The sequence below is a fragment of the Muscardinus avellanarius genome (genome assembly GCF_963383645.1).
Source record: "Muscardinus avellanarius genome assembly, chromosome: 15".
In the NCBI taxonomy this organism is placed as follows: Eukaryota; Metazoa; Chordata; class Mammalia; order Rodentia; family Gliridae; genus Muscardinus; species Muscardinus avellanarius.
The window spans coordinates 25067148-25082577 of record NC_137801.1 but is presented as its reverse complement, the minus strand read 5'-3'; the positions used below and the strand labels follow the sequence as shown (position 1 = coordinate 25082577).

The window sequence follows — 15430 nt, the reverse complement described above, 5'->3', positions numbered from 1 at the left end:
TGTGAGACTTAAAGAGATGGTCTTGAGTATCACTCTTCTTTGCCTTCATTGTCATGACTATGGAGTAGGCAAAATAGCAGTATAACTCTGCTGGGTTTCTTGAGGGTCCGGGTAAAGTGCTGTCTCCCTTTCCAGGGCCTCCTCTGTGCTGGTGAACAGAGAGATGTCTGGAAGGTGGTGGGTCTCTCCTGATACCCAGGGTCCACGCCTGGAGCGGGCTTTCTCTCAATGATCATATTTCTTCTAGTTCCAGCAGTTCCAGGGGAGACTGCCGCCCACATTTTTTTCCTCATTCAGAAATGCTGCCCAGGGCATAGAGTATGAAACCAAGTGCAACTTCACAAAGTCCTTCCATCTGAGCCCCGGGACCTACGTTGTGGTCCCTTCGGCTCGTAGAGAGGGAGTTGAGTTCTTGCTCCGAATCTTCCTGAAAATGCCAGACAGTGACAGGTATGAGCACTTTGGAATTCCATGTATTTTCTTCTACCTAATTTTATAAAAATACACTGTGTCTTTATCTGCAGTGCTTCATGCCTTATATTTATTTTTATTTTTATTTATTTATTTTTTGGTGGTACTGGGGTTCCTGGAAACCCTTCTGCCTTGGACCTCCCAAGTGTGGGGATTGCAAGTGTACATCACCATGCCCAGCCCTTATTTTTTATTTTTTAGTGGTACTAGGGATGGAACCCAGGGACCTTCTACCTCTGGGCTATACTCCCAGACCTATTTTATACTTTATTTGAAACAGGGTCTCACTAAGTTGCTGAGAGCCTCACTAAGTAGCTGAGGCTGGCTTTGAACCCGTGCAATCCTCCTGTCCCAGCCTCCCAACTGCGGGGATTACAAGTATGAGCCTCCACGCCCGGCTCCATGCCTTATATTTAGCATGTTCTGTGTTGGTGGAGACACAATACAAGCTCTTGGGAAGTTTGCTAGTCAGGAGGTCTAGATATTCTATGAAATAATAAATAAGCCCCAACAGGACAGGGCCCTTGCTAGAGACAGAGTTGCCTGTGGAGACAGAGGGAAGGGACTTATGTCTGGCCAGCGGGGATTAAGAAAGCTTGCTGGAGGAAATGGCACTAGCACTGGCCCTTAAAGGGAACTAGGACTTAATGGCATAAGGAGAAGGGCGTGTAAGTAGAAGGGGAAAGGCCAGCAGAGCAGGGAAGGGGAGGCACGCAAGGCTTGTTGAAGAATAAGTGACAGTGGACACATGTACAGCAAAGTGATCTGCGCTGTGCGTGTCAAGTTGTCTCAAGTGTGGACAGAATGTGGGGTCGACAATGAGCCTGAAAGACACAGTCTGATCCTGGAAGGTCTTGAATGCCAAGTCGAAGGGTCAAGATTGGGATCAACAAGAAGTACTCTCGCCACTGGATACCTCAAACCTTCTGGCCCTAAGTCAGACACCGCTATAGTCATGGAGGTCTTTATAGTGGGTGGGAAGGAGGCCTTCTTAGCCTCTCAGGCCATGTAGTCATTACCACCAATCCAAGATGGAACATAAGTCAAAGTTCTTCCTCACCTAGGTACCTGCATCTGTTGTGAAATATTAGATGGGTAGATTAAATCGTTAGAAGGCTAGACCCTGTCCACTGAAAAGGCTGGACACATAGCCATGTTGCTCACCGGCCTGGTGGCCACCGACTGTCACTTCAAATGCTACAGTGCTGAGGGCTCTCTACACATCCTGCTCAGAAATGTCAGGTGCCATTCGGGTGACCCCTGTAGGCGGCCTCCTTTGAATAATGAGCTGGCTATGCTGGTTACACCGCTTCCCTGGTTTTCTAGGAACCGAAGCAACGATTTCAACCTCAGAGAATTGAAGGTAGGTGTGTAGGGAGGCTTGGCTGGCAGAGCTTCCTTGGCCACATCCTGCCCCCAAGAGCTTCTTTCTCCTTCTTTGTCTCACCACTGACCAGCAAAAACAAAGGCACTCATAAAGGGTTCATGATGGCTCAGATGGGTGGTGCTGGACAGGGGAAGGCCAGGCCTCCAAGGCGAGTTTGGACTCGGCCATCTTCCTCCCATAAACTTTAGTTTTCTAATCTCCCCCTCCTCTAAAAGTTTTTTCCAACTGCCAGACAAAGCCTGTGTCTCAGGTCTGGGTGGGAGTATGCCCTCACTGTACCAGTCAGGTGATCTCTTCCCCAGAAGTTTAACATTGCCTTTTTTCCCTTTGATCCAGGGAAGTCTTTCAGAAAACGTCTCACAACAAAGCATATTCTACAGATATGCTCAGCAGGTACAGTACCTAGCACCAAGGGACCTTTGCGTAGGGCCGGAGATGGAGGGGCTTCCGGGAGGGAAACCTCTCCCAGCTCTTATCAGGAGGCAGAAGGGGAAGGTGACTTACTTGATGGGTCATTTCACCAGCCTCTCTATCTCCCTGGACCATCTTTAGAACTGCTCTGGCTGCCTAGCTCTGGAGAGAAGTGGCACCCCAATCTAGGTGACATCAGGATGGGGTGTAGAGCTTAGAGAGAGTGTGTATAATTCTGGGGTGTGTACATGGGTCGTATTGCCTTTTACATCTTTAAACAAGTCATTGGCAGCACCCCTTGAAATCTTCCCTTCTCTAGCTCAGCCACCTCCCCAAGCCTGGCGTCGTTCCCCCCGGAGCTGGCCAGATTCAGAGAGCACCAGCAGCTCTCTTCCTGCCAAGCAACCTATGTGCACATGGGATTTTCCTAATGGTTTAATAAACTGTTATAAAGAACTCCTTGACTTGGCAGGATAAAAGAGCTGCCAAGGGCTCTGCATGACGGGCTTTTTACCATAAATAATCACGCTGGTGTGGGGAGCAGAAAATGATATTGATGATAGTGTGTACCACACTAGCTTGGGCCAGGCACAGGCTAAGGACAGGAAGGATGATGGAATCTGCCTCTGTGTTCAGAGGACCCATGGAGTGGTGGCATCTTAAAGACAGGCTGGACCCAGGGGAGCAAAGGAGAAATGATGAACGTGGCTGATACACGTTGCAAAGAGCAGCTGAATGTAGGCTACCCTGCAATCCCCATTGGCCCGGGAGCCAGGACTACGCCTGGGCTGATTCCAAAGGCCTTCGCTTGAGGCATGATAAGGCTGGCCAAGATGATCGTCCCTAGTCTGTGAGCTTCCAAAAGCAGGGATGGCATCATACACATTCTTTGTCCTCAGCGCTGATCACTGTCCTTGGCCCAGAGTCGGTGCTCAATCATTCCTGTCAAATTAAATTAAGACAGATTAGCTCCCATCGAGCAGATGCCCAAGCAAAGGCTAGATGCCTGTGATGGTCAGCAATGCCTGATTAGGATGCCTGAAGCCAGGCTTCCTCGGGGAAGGTGGCAAATTCTAACACACAGTCCATGCACCTGTACTTCTAAAATAAAAATATAGTTTATCACGTGATAAGACAGTACAGACTCCCTCATCAGGACTTTTTCAAACAGTGGTACAATGTGTCCTCATATGGAGTAATGGGTAGCTCATACTGAGGAGTCTTGAACAAGAACCAGAAACAAGGCACAGACACAGCATGGTGCTAAGGTGACCGCTTGGCCAGGCATCCTTAAGCAGGTCCTGCTTGTCATCATTCTGTAAAGCCTACAAACTATCCTCCGTGTCCTCCAAAGAAAATTTAAAGCAAAATATCCCTCCATGAACTCACTAGGTCCTCTCTCCTGGTCCCTTATGTTGGCTTAACTAGCTTTAACGAAGCTGGTGACCTGTTCCTAAGTAGTGGCGATAACTTCTATAACCAGGGTCTGCCTGTGGAAAAGAGAAAATGCACCCTGGCTCTGAGTTGGGCCAAATCCATCTGCTGTTCATCATTTATTCAGTTGGCAAGCATTTCTCAAGCACCTAGACCATTCCAAATACCATGCCAAGCTTTAGGAGTACCAAAGTGTCAATCGTTGGGTACTTTACATCGTGGTCTGGAGGCAATCGTGGTTCTCTGGGAATATAAGCAACACTCACTTCCATTCCTACCATCTCCTCAAACTCTTTTGGTTGGTTACGGAGTGTAGTGTCTGAATCAGAGTCCATCCGAGGTGGAAACCATAGAGAAGGAAGTGTTTATGGTCCACGCCCTGTGCTGCTGAATGTCTGGCAGGTGATTCCATGTAAGTCAGAGTTCCTAATTAGCATGCCACTTGCGGTTTAAAGCAAAGAGGTCAGGCTTCTTCTGAAGAGAAGCTCAGGTGATGTTGGAGACACAATACCAACTTTTCTGGCACACCTAATAATTGCAATACTGGAACAATGACCCAAGCACCAATTACAGAAACGGACAGGTTGACTTTTCAGAGCGCATCCTCCTTCTAGCCGAAGCCCTTCAAAGGATGGGCTCTGAGGCTGCTTTTGCTTTCAGTATTGGGTATTGAGACCAACCCTGGGAGATGGAAGGGACCTTGTGTCTGTTACCACACACGACGCTGGCTGTCAGAAGACCCTGGAAAGCACCTTCTGCCACCTGACCCAGTGTCATTCCACCCAACAAGCCACTTGCTGAGAAACCTTACTCCAGTGGCAGCCCCCAAAATCAAAGCTTCCCCAAAGCAGACTAGCTCCACTTCTCAGAAATCCTCAGCCAAGGTATTGCCCATCAAGCTGCTCCATGTCCCCTGTGAAAAGCCTAATGCAGTTGACTCCCCAGAGTTCAGGCCAGAAGTTTTGCTTTCCCTCAACCTCAATTGCTTCCTGCTTTTAATCCAAGGAAAACCACATTTCCCTTTGGGCTTTGGTGGCTGGGAAAACTAATGCTATGTGTTCAATTGTAGCAGCTTCTCTTAGCCTAGATTTGGGGTATATTTTAAACTTCTATTATCATACATGTATGCACACACAAAATTGTTTTATTTTCTCATAGTCTCTTTCTGGAAGCAGATGGGGAACACCCCTAAAGGCTGCATTTATTCACCCAACAGTATTGATTCTGAGGGGCCCCATGGAAAGGAATGAAGCCCAGTTTTCAGTCCAATAATGAATAGAGAGATACAAGGGAGCCCACAGCAGTGCTGAACATCAAGAGTGACCAGCACCCAGGTAGTCAGGGAGGCAGTGATCACCATGGCCTGAGCAACAAGCCCAGGCTTCAGGACAAAGATGAGACAGCCACGTGCGGGAGGGAGAGGCTTGGAAACCTGAGAGCTTTTTCCGATTCCGGCAGGGGCGCCTCTCAGGCTCTGGTACCCATCTGATGCCCACGTCTCTCCCTCTTTTGGATCAGGGGCTGGACATTGATGCCACCCAGCTTCAGAGCCTTCTCAACCAGGAGCTTCTGACAGGTATGGTCAGTGGGGAACCCGCCCGCCTCAGCCTCAGCCCATCACCACTCCACCGACACATCGGTCCTTCCCGTTCTCCCTCCCCAGGACCTCCGGGGGACACTTTCTCCTTGGACGAGTGCCGCAGCATTGTGGCTCTGATGGATGTATCCTTTGCTGCCATTCCAGCCTGAGGAGCCCATCTGCTCTGTGGGCTGCCCCAGGGCGCTAGAGGGGGCTTACCAAAGGGCCCGGGGCCGGTGACTTCTCCACAAATTCACTAACTCTCCAGATCAACCACAGCAGTCAGAGCAAATGTTACCATGGATCAGGCTCTGCTGTGTGCTTGGAATTATACTGGTGGAATTATACATATATGTGTATAAATATATACATACATACATATATTTACTTTTTCTCACCGCCCCTGTAATACAAGAACTATCCCCTTGAACAGTAGAAGACACAGAGCCCCATACAAGTTAAGTCATTTGCACATATAACACAGCATCAGCTTGTGCTCAGATTTGAAAGCGGAGTTTTAGCCTGCAAAGTCTATGTTCTAGCCTCACCCTACACTTCTAACCTCCTTATAGCACCGGGGGAACTTATTTCCCTTCCCCACTTCCCTTACCACTGGAGAAGCTTTCACTACTTAAATCCATTATTCAGTGAGCCCTCAATCCAATAAAGATGACCACCTAAACATATAGAAACCCATCTGGTCCACACGACAGCTGCAGGACAAGGCTCCCCACAGGCTATGTTTACGGATGGCAACCCTGGTTGAGGCAGCTCAGTGGCTCACCCAGTTCCATGACTGTGGATGCAGCTGCCGTCTCCTGACTCCCACCCCTTCCCGCTCTCCAGCCAGCCTCCTCCCAGCCAGCCCACCTCCCTCTGGGCAGAAGAGGCTGCTCTTCCCCAGGGGCCGTGCTCTGTCTCCTCGAGAGACAGATCACCAGCTCTCACACTGCTAACAAGGCTCGATTGGGAATCCGTAGCCACCACTGTAGAACAAGAAGGCTTCTTGATGAATTCATAAATCAGGGCCTGTCTCTGCTGTCTGCAGTTTGCCATCACTCAGAGACACAGAGGAATCCAATGCCCTCGCAGGCCTGAGCAGATAGCCCCAGGGAGGGCATAGTAGGAGACTGGCAGAGCACACAAGTATTTTCTACCAATCCTCTTCCTCCTCCTTCTCCTCTTCCTCCAGGACTCCCCTCCCAGTGCTCAGGTCAATTCTCTCCCCTTCATTGAGGGTCATCAATGAGCCCATTCCATGGAGTGGCCAGGGCTGGCACTGTTTCATGGCGAGCATTCCTCCACATCCATGTGCATAGGACAGGCATGCTCAGCAACCCCTGCTGCTTCCAGACTTGCAAGACCCCTTTATTTTCAGCCCCACTCTCCCTGCCAGGACCCCACTAACAACAACAACAACAACTGAGGAAGGCCAGATCTGGACTCGCTCTCCTCCTCTGGGTGCAAGTGAACCTGGATTCCTTCTTCAGGGCTTTTTTTTTTTTTTTTCCTTCCAATGGTCCATTTTCCTTTGTATAACATCCAAGCCAGGTCCCCTCAGTCACTGGGAGCCAGCTGGCGTGGTCCGTGTCTAGCTGACACAGGACCGGCTGAGCTGCTAACGGATGGATGGATGGAGCCCTCTGTCCCCTAGCCCAGCAGGCCCGCGCCCTGCTCCCCAGCCCAACCCACACTGCACCTGGACCTGTTAACTCTTGACTCGTCATCCAGTTGAGAGTGAACGGGCGGCTGGATCAAGAGGAGTTTGGGAGGCTCTGGCGGCGTCTTGTCCAGTGCCAGGTACGGGCTTGTTCTCAATCACCTCCATTTTTACTTCGTCCAGTTCAGCAGATATCTACTGGCTGTCTGGCCCTGCTGCCAGGGTTGAGGTGTGTGAGAGGAGAGGAAGCCTCACCTCTGACCCCAAAGAGAGCTCGCATTTGCCTGGGGAGATGAGAAGACGGAGGCGCCAGCAGGCGGGTGGTAGGAGGAGGAACGCTCTAGAAGGCTGGAGGAAAAGGAGGTCACCACGGACAACAGCTAGGACCCTAGGCCGCAGCTCCTTTCACATCCCCCCTGCTCAGGGCCACCTCCTCTAGTCCTGGAGCCCTGTCTCCTTCTCTTCCAGTGCCTCTGACAGAAACATGGGTGTGGTTGTTCTATGGCCTCCCCAAAGTCTAAACTCTTAGTGTCTCACACAAGTCTCTTCAACTCACACCCCTACTTTAGGGTCCAGAAAAAGCCCCTTTCATACATCCCACTCGCTCCTTCAGATTCAATTATAAGACTTATTCCCTATAAATGTCATGGCCAGGTGCCCCTTCCCTCCTGGCACGCAGAGCCTGGCCATTTCTGCCCCCTAGTCCAGCCTCAAGCACACCTTCCCTGCCTGGCCTCCCCTACTGGCACCAGGACATAGAGAGCGCCCCCTTCTGGCCCCTAACACAGGAGCCCACATCTGTCAGGGTAAGCCACACTGTGCTGTCTTCTTATTTTTGTACTTAAAAATAACCTTTCCTAGCCGGGTGTGGTGGCACACGCTTGTAATCCCAGTACTTAGGAGGCTGAGACAGGAGGATCGCACGGATTAGAAGCCAGCCTCCTCAGCTATTTAGTGAGGCTCTCAGCAACTTAGTGAGACCTTGTTTCCAAATAAAATATAAAATGGTCTGGGACTATAGCCCAGAGGTAGAAAGCCCCTAGGTTCCATCTCCTGTGCCACAAACAAACAAAATAAATAACCTTTCCTTATTATAAAAGTAAAACCTGTTCAGAGTACAAAATATAGATGATAAAAAATAAATTTGTAAAAAGAAACATGATCTTGCCAATCAAAGAAAAGGAATTAAATATTTTTTCAGAAATTTTCTATAATGTGTACATATAGACACACTAAATGAAAGTATAATCTGCTTTTAAAAAATAAAACATACTAATATATCAAATGTCTTGCCATACCACTAAATATATCTACAACATTCCTAAAGGCTGAGTAAAGTGATCCTGTATGGCTATGCCCAGAGGCATCCCCCAGTCCCCCATCTGGGGCCATTTGGTTTCTCCCAGGGCACTGCAATGGTTGGCACCCCCCATTTAGATCTCAGGGTCCTCCGAGGCAGGGGCCCTTGGTATTTATCTTTTCCCTGTGTCTTCTACCATGTGTATAACACAGCGGCACTCAAAAATACTGAATGCCTGACAGAGTAATCAGTTCCTGAAAGAACAAGAGAGTACCCAGCTGAGAACACTGAAGGTCTATCTCTACACCCGCCAAAAGCCAAATAAGACCAAGAGAAAGCTCTCGAGCTGCTATTGCACGACCAGTGCCTCCCACAGTTGGCCTCACGTACCTGCTGTGGGTTATTTTGCCTTGGTGAAGCTCTTATGGGGGTGCTGTGTAGACCCAAAGCAGGAGCCCTGCATCTAGTTCTGTACCACCTGCGCACTTACCCCAAAGCAAGGCCTTCCCCCACCTGAGCATCACTTCCCACTCCGGGAAGAATAACAATGTCCTGGATTAAAGTGAGGCAGCCTAGACAGAGGTGGGAAAGTCTCAGGAAAGCACAGGAACAGTGTGCAAAAGTGACCTATCACAGTTACTATTTTTTCTAACCATGCTTGGAAACCAGAATGAGGTTCTAACCTGCTTTCAGTATTTTCTCTACTTTTTTTTTTTTTATGTGTATGGTACTGGGATTAAATCCAGGGACATTCTACCTCTGAGCCCTTTTATCATTCTTTATTTTGAAACAGGGTCTTGCTAAGTTGCTGAGACTGGTCTACAAACTGCAACCCTCCTGTCTCTGCGCCCTAAGCACTGGGAGTACAGGTGTGCACTGCCACATCTCACTGCTTTCAATATTGTCTACACAGCGCTCACTACGGTACAAGACATACTCCTAAGCGATTTATAATATTTGCTCATTTATGCCCTGCAACGAGCCTTTCAGGTAGATAATATAACTAGCCTATGCTACAGACAAAGAAACCGAGACCTAGAAAGATGAAATAACTCGGCCAAGACTAGTTACACAGCTGGTAAACAGTTCAGTTGGAACTTGAACCTGGGGTAGCTTAGTTGTGAAGTTGGTGTTATACAAACCACCAACTACAAACTCTTTAGACAAACTCCACTACCATGTACAAACTCCTTAGACAGTCCTGCACTTTTCTTGAAGGCAGTAAACTGCCCTGTGTGTGAGAATCTGCCTTGGGGTGGGAAGAGGACAGGAGAGAAAGTAGGCAGAGGGGGAACCCACAGCCCCCTCCTGCAGCCAGGCAGGTGGACTAGATCAGGCGTGGCCTCTTCCTGATCCTGAGCTGGCCCACCAAGAATTAGTGATGTGAACTCCAGGGGTGAAAAAGGGATTTCTGGAAGCTCCTCCATTCACATCCTCGGGGTCCTCACATGACTTCTTCCTTCTTTCCCCTATCAGCGTGTTTTCCAGAATATCCAAAAGAGCTCTGGAGTCGTCCTGAGCTCAGACTTGTGGAAGGCTGTAGAGAGCACAGGTAATACGGGGCTATTTGACCAGTGATGGCTGGGCCCGGGGTGAGTGTGATGCCTGCCTTCCCAGCTTGCTGGAGGTTACTGTGCGGTATGGCTGGGCATCAGAGGGAGAGACAGCTGCTGCTCCTGTGCCCTCCCCTGGTCTGCACTGCCCGTGGGGGCCTTCAGGGCTCCGGCCTCAGACCTCATCCCCCACCTGAGCTCTGCTGTGCCAGTCCATTTCCTAGCTGCCTTTTCTTCCTGGCACCACTCTAATTGTGAGAAAATAGCTCTGCATGATTGATACCATACCAGGCATGGAGCTCACCTTCTAGATGCTTCCAGCTAAGTCTTTGGACCATCAGGGTTAAACACCCAAGGGCAGGCTGATGATCTCCCTTCACAAAGGGTTTGGGGCTAAATTAAATCAAATGGCATCTGTCAGCCTCAAGTAGGCAAAAGCTCTCAGTCCTGGGATACTGATAACTATGCCTTAGGGTGCTTAAGTGCTTCATAGTTCACGAAGAATCCCATTCATGTCATCACGCCTGATTGTCTCGCTACCCTGTGAACCGGTAAGGGCAGGAATCATTACCTCCATTGTACCGATGGGAAAAATGGATCACAAAAAGGTCGTGTCGAGAAATAGCCACCTTCCCTAATAAACTGTAAAATCATATCCCCCAGGTTAACACCGGAAGGAGACTCTTCACAGTTCTCCCTCCCTTGGCTCCTGGCCTGGAGTCCGGATAGAAATGCAGGACTCTGCTCCTTGCTTGAGCAGAAACCCTCCCCTAATTCATCATGACTGGGGGCTGCAGTGCTCCGTCCCCAGCTGTGTCAGAGTCCCCTGCAGGTCCTGTTAAGGCACAGAAGGCGGAGCCTCCCCTGCGTTGATCAGGAGGTCTGCAGTTGGGCTTGGAGAGTATGCATTTCTAACAAGCTCCCGGTGATGCTCATTGCCCTGGTCTGGGACCTTACCTTAAACACCACCAAAGAGCCATTTAGGCCATTAAAGGAGCCTCTAATAAAAAAAAAAAAAGGTGGAATAATAGAGAACAGTTTGAATTCAGCTCCAAAGCCCCCAGCAGCCAGGCAGGTAACTTGAAGGTGCGATGGAGCTAACTTGAGAAGGTGGCCAGCTGGATAGTGTGTCAAATGAAGGCCTGCCAGTGCACATTTTATTAACTTTGCTGGAGACCATGAACGTGCTCCGCCTGCCTGGAGTCCACAGGCAACCCGGCTGGTCCCTTCATGGAGGGCTCTGCTTGCTCATCAGACCTTGCAGACCCGACTGTTGGCCAGTCTTGCACGTAGTCCCGATGTGGCTAGGGCCTCCCTGGAGATTATAACTGCACATACGAGATGGCCAAAGAGGACAAGGTTCTCTGCTGCAGCCTTCTGAGTTCCAGTCCCTGTTCTGAGGACCAGACTTGTCCTTGGCTGATCAACCTAGAGCTGAATCTCCCTATTGCTAGAAGACCACATCTTTCCACATTCCCATTTATGCATGAGACCCCCAGACAGCTCCTGCACTCCATGAGGACTGTCCAACCTTTGCATGATGGATGTGTCTCCAGAAAAACAGTCAGTGTCTTGAGTCTCTAGAGTTGCTCTCCGATCAAGCTCCAGAATCTTGTCACCAGGACACAGGCAGAGGAGATGGGAACATCTGAGAGGCCCTGAGTGTGGTGGACTGGCTGTGGAGCCAGGCCGAGAGGGAGAGGTAGTGGAAGGCCAGGGCCAGCCCCTCTGCTCTCACTCACCAGCTTTCCCTGTGGCCCCAGACTTCCTTACAGGGACCTTCATCAGCAGCGAGCTGCTGGAGCTCATGACCCTCCGGTACAGCGACAGCTCTGGCCGGGTCAGCTTCCCCAGCCTGGTCTGCTTCCTGATGCGGCTGGAAGCCATGGCAAGTAAGTGTCCCCAGGGGACATCCTGGAGACCTTTGCGGAGCACAGGAGAGGGCCACGAAGACACTGCCATGGCAAGGCCTCAGGAGTGGGTGGGCTGGTGTCCTCCCAAGCATCCTTGCTGCAAGAGACAACGCCAATGAAGGTCACAAACACTGTTCTCAGCCATGTGCCCAACCTGTCTCCAGCACCCCTCATTCCCCAGCTCTCTTCTATTCAGGTCTCATATTTGCTTCTTCCTCAACCATCCCCTCTCTCAGGAACAAGGTTAACTTAAGTTATCTTGGCCCTTCTTCAGGTTTGTGTTCGTAACTGAAACCTACTCCTTAGTCTTACAGTGAAGGATTTTGTTCGTTGCTAAAGGAATTTCACACAGGAGTGACCATGTGGGGACAGGAGGTCTTTTTTTTTAGCTCTAGGAATCCACCTACAAAGGCCAGGGGACTTGACACTTTTTAGTGACATAACGTTTGTTTTCATTGAAATCTTATGCGAAACCTCAATCCACAAGGCAGCTCCAAGGGTAGAGGCTGAGGTAGGGCAAGGGCTAGAAATACCTGTGAATCTTGTCACCGCCCCTGCCACTCAGTGCTTCTGCAAACCCTCAAGGCTCTGAATGGGGTGATTACTAAGAATCAATCACTGGAAGGGTAATAGAGAAGCCTGGAGCACACCCTTGCCCCGGGGGGGGGGGTCTCAGGTGAACTCGGGAGGTCCCCAAACTGTGCCCCTGAAGAAGGGCAAGCTCACACATCCCCAGGGATGAGTGTGGAGGGATGCTAGGTGCAAGGATTCTGGGAGGGGGAGAGGTCAGAGCAGTCACAGAGAGCTCTTCTCAGGTGAGTCCTGAGCTCCCCTCAGCAAAGAGCTGCCCAGAAGGAGAAGAGGGCAGGGACAGGCTCACTCCCCGGGCAGTGAGGACTGCTTTACACCAAGCCGCCTCACTTGTATTCATCTCCACACAGGCCCTGCTTTCCCCTGATTCTTTACTCCCCTGTCAGCCAAAACCTTCCCTTCTTTATCCTAGAGACATTCCGTAACCTCTCCACGGATGGCAAAGGACTCTACCTGACAGAAATGGAGGTGAGGTCTCTTCCCCACCCAGAGCCAGGCACGGTCCCAGGATGCCTCTCCTGACTCCATTCCCAGGGGGCATTTTTCTCCGAAGGATACTGGACAGTCCATCAAAGGCCAGCCAAGCTGCCGCCCCCTGCCCTCCAATTACTGCCTTTATATATTGTGGGCTGCCAGGCTTCTTTAGGATCTTGGCAGACAGATTTTATTTTTTTCCAATAACTTAATAAAGCCGAGGATTATGTGGGAGTCATAAATCCAAGAGGGAACTGAAGAACAGCCCGCTGAGCTCACTGTACATTAAACTTGCTCCCATTGAATTTTAGAGCCTCCCGACTGGCCAGCTGGTCGACCTCAGATATACCCTGAACTGCCTGGCTTCAGGATTTAGCAGAAGCTATGTTGTGACATGAGGCTGAGACCTCCTTCTTGGTTGGAATTAGTTGTAAAGGGCTGATGAGGCTGAACTGAGCTCTTAAAAGGGAGGAGAGTGGCATTTGCCCTGCTCTGTATTAAGCCAACAAGCTCAACAAATGGATTGTAAAAAGGATGCTTATTTCTCAGTGGATGAACCTGGTCATGTACAGCTGAAGCAAGTAGGACAGAAGACCCCATGGACCAGGTAAGCTGGTAGTTTTAGAATCTTTTCCTCCTCTTATGAATAGCTCCCCTTTTCCTCCAGGAAATATAAATACCCCCACCCCCACCCCCACCCCCCGCCGCCAGGAACAGCCTCCCTGAAGATTACAGAAACCTCAGCTGAGTGAACCAAGGCTCCTTTGCTCAGCACCCCTGAGTGTTAGGGCCAATGCTGCAAATTTTATCCTGACAATGTAGTTCAGTGGACACTCATGAAAGAGTGTTGCTTGAAAGTTATGAAGGAAGGACTTAGCTTTCTTAATCCAAAGAGGAAAGGCAACAAGAATGATGGAAATAGAGTTGGTGAGGAGCAATAGAAAGAGTCAGGCTTTGGGAAGAGAAAAGTTCAGTCCAGCTCCTGCTCTACAGGAGCATCTTGGACAGATCACAGACAACTGTAGACATCAGTGTTTATACATCTAGAATGAGTGTGCTGAAGAATTAATACCCACGTGCCATGTCCTCTACATTTCTGTTTATGGGATAAACTCTAGAGTCACACAGTTCACACCCCACCTTATTATAGCAGAAGCTCTAGAAGAGTCTTCTAGAATCCTTCAGGCCTGAGGAGGTGTTAGATATTCCTTGGAGGCAATAGTCTACTTCCCCGGAACTTCCCACCCCTGTTTCTAGCTCTTCTTTCTCTCTGGACTGCTGTAGAAAGAAAAAATAGATGTCGTTGGATTGGACATCTTTTTAAGTTTTTTCCATATCAGACCCTGAAGTACATGAGGATACCTTTGGGGTTTCTCCCAAAGTCTCTTTTCTTTAGTTATCTCTCTTGATTCTCATATGGGACTGCCTGGTAACCATTTTCTATATTCCTTTTTTAATTAGTTTTTCTACCCTCCCTCTTTTGAAGATAACATAAGGAGGCCGTATAAAATAAGATGGATTGTTATGTATATTTCAGTCTCTTTCACTAATGCCTACCAATACCCCTAAGAGTGCTCTCTGGCTTCCTTATTCATCACAACCCTCTGATCACACTATTAAAGCATATCCACTCACTCTTGGCTCAGGAGTTGTTTTGCAGAATTGAAAGCAGGAGTAAGAAGAATTCTTCCTCTAGATCTACAAACCCACCTTTATCAGTAACCATTTCCTCCCTTCCTCCTATTATGTTAGAGGTCATGTCCCTCTGAGGATGTTCTGTATCTCATTACCATCTACCTTTGCAAGGGCCTGATTAAATGAATTCTCTCCTCTGTGTTCTGAATACTAAACCAATCTCTCTCTCTCTCTCTCTCTCTCTCTCTCTCTCTCTCTCTCTCTCTCTCCTCCTCCTCCTCCTCCTCCCTCCCTCCCTCCCTCCCTCCCTCTCTCTCTCGTTTTCCAATTCCATTCAAACATATAATATATATATATCTTTTAAATTTCTTTTATCTCATATTCCCTTCCAGCTACAGTAGCATCTCTCTCTCCTCCCATAACAAGCAAAATTCATAGAGGAACTAATTGTCCCCATGTCCGCACCTCTCACTTTCCCCTCAAACTATTTCAATTTTTATTTCTTTCTTAGGCATCGTCTCTCCCCCTGACTTTTGCTTTGGTTCCTGAACTTGAGTTTTCTATATTCATTTATATCTTTAAAATCAATTTCCTGCAGCCAGAACAGGCTTTAAAAATTTCAGACCATTCAGTGCATTCCACAGGTTAAAACCCTTCAGCGAGCCGGGCATGGTGGTGCACACTTGTAATCCCAGCGCTTGGGAGGCTGAGACAGGAGGATTACACGGGTTCAAGACCAGCCTCAGCTACTTAGGGAGGCTCTCAGCAACTTAGTGAGACACTGTTTCCAAATAAAATATAAAACAGGTCTGGGAGTATAGCCTGGAGGTAGAAAAGCTTTTGGGTTCTACCCCAGTACCACAGGGAAAGAAAAAAAACCATTGTCTTCACATTGCCATACAGGGCAGTCTAGAGTCATTAATATGGACTCCAAGAGCCTACATTGTCTGGCCCTTGCCCACCATCTACCCACATCTGTTTCTACCTCTACTCTTACCACATCTGCATATTATTATTTTCTT

At 49.1% G+C, this 15430-nt stretch overlaps 1 protein-coding gene across 1 annotated transcript in view; it reads left to right on the top strand.

The window, feature by feature from the left end:
- CAPN13 (calpain 13) overlaps nt 1-13349 on the top strand; it is a gene marked incomplete at its 3' end in the record, with an annotated part of 51940 nt that extends 38591 nt beyond the window's left edge. The window contains exons 12-20 of the mRNA XM_080711224.1: nt 248-450; nt 1798-1834; nt 5222-5279; nt 5367-5425; nt 7014-7082; nt 9719-9794; nt 11559-11687; nt 12712-12767; nt 13323-13349. Coding sequence (XP_080567350.1) covers nt 248-450; nt 1798-1834; nt 5222-5279; nt 5367-5425; nt 7014-7082; nt 9719-9794; nt 11559-11687; nt 12712-12767; nt 13323-13349 — 714 coding nt within the window. The remainder of the gene's footprint in view (nt 1-247; nt 451-1797; nt 1835-5221; nt 5280-5366; nt 5426-7013; nt 7083-9718; nt 9795-11558; nt 11688-12711; nt 12768-13322) is intronic.
- Nucleotides 13350-15430: the final 2081 nt, after the last annotated feature.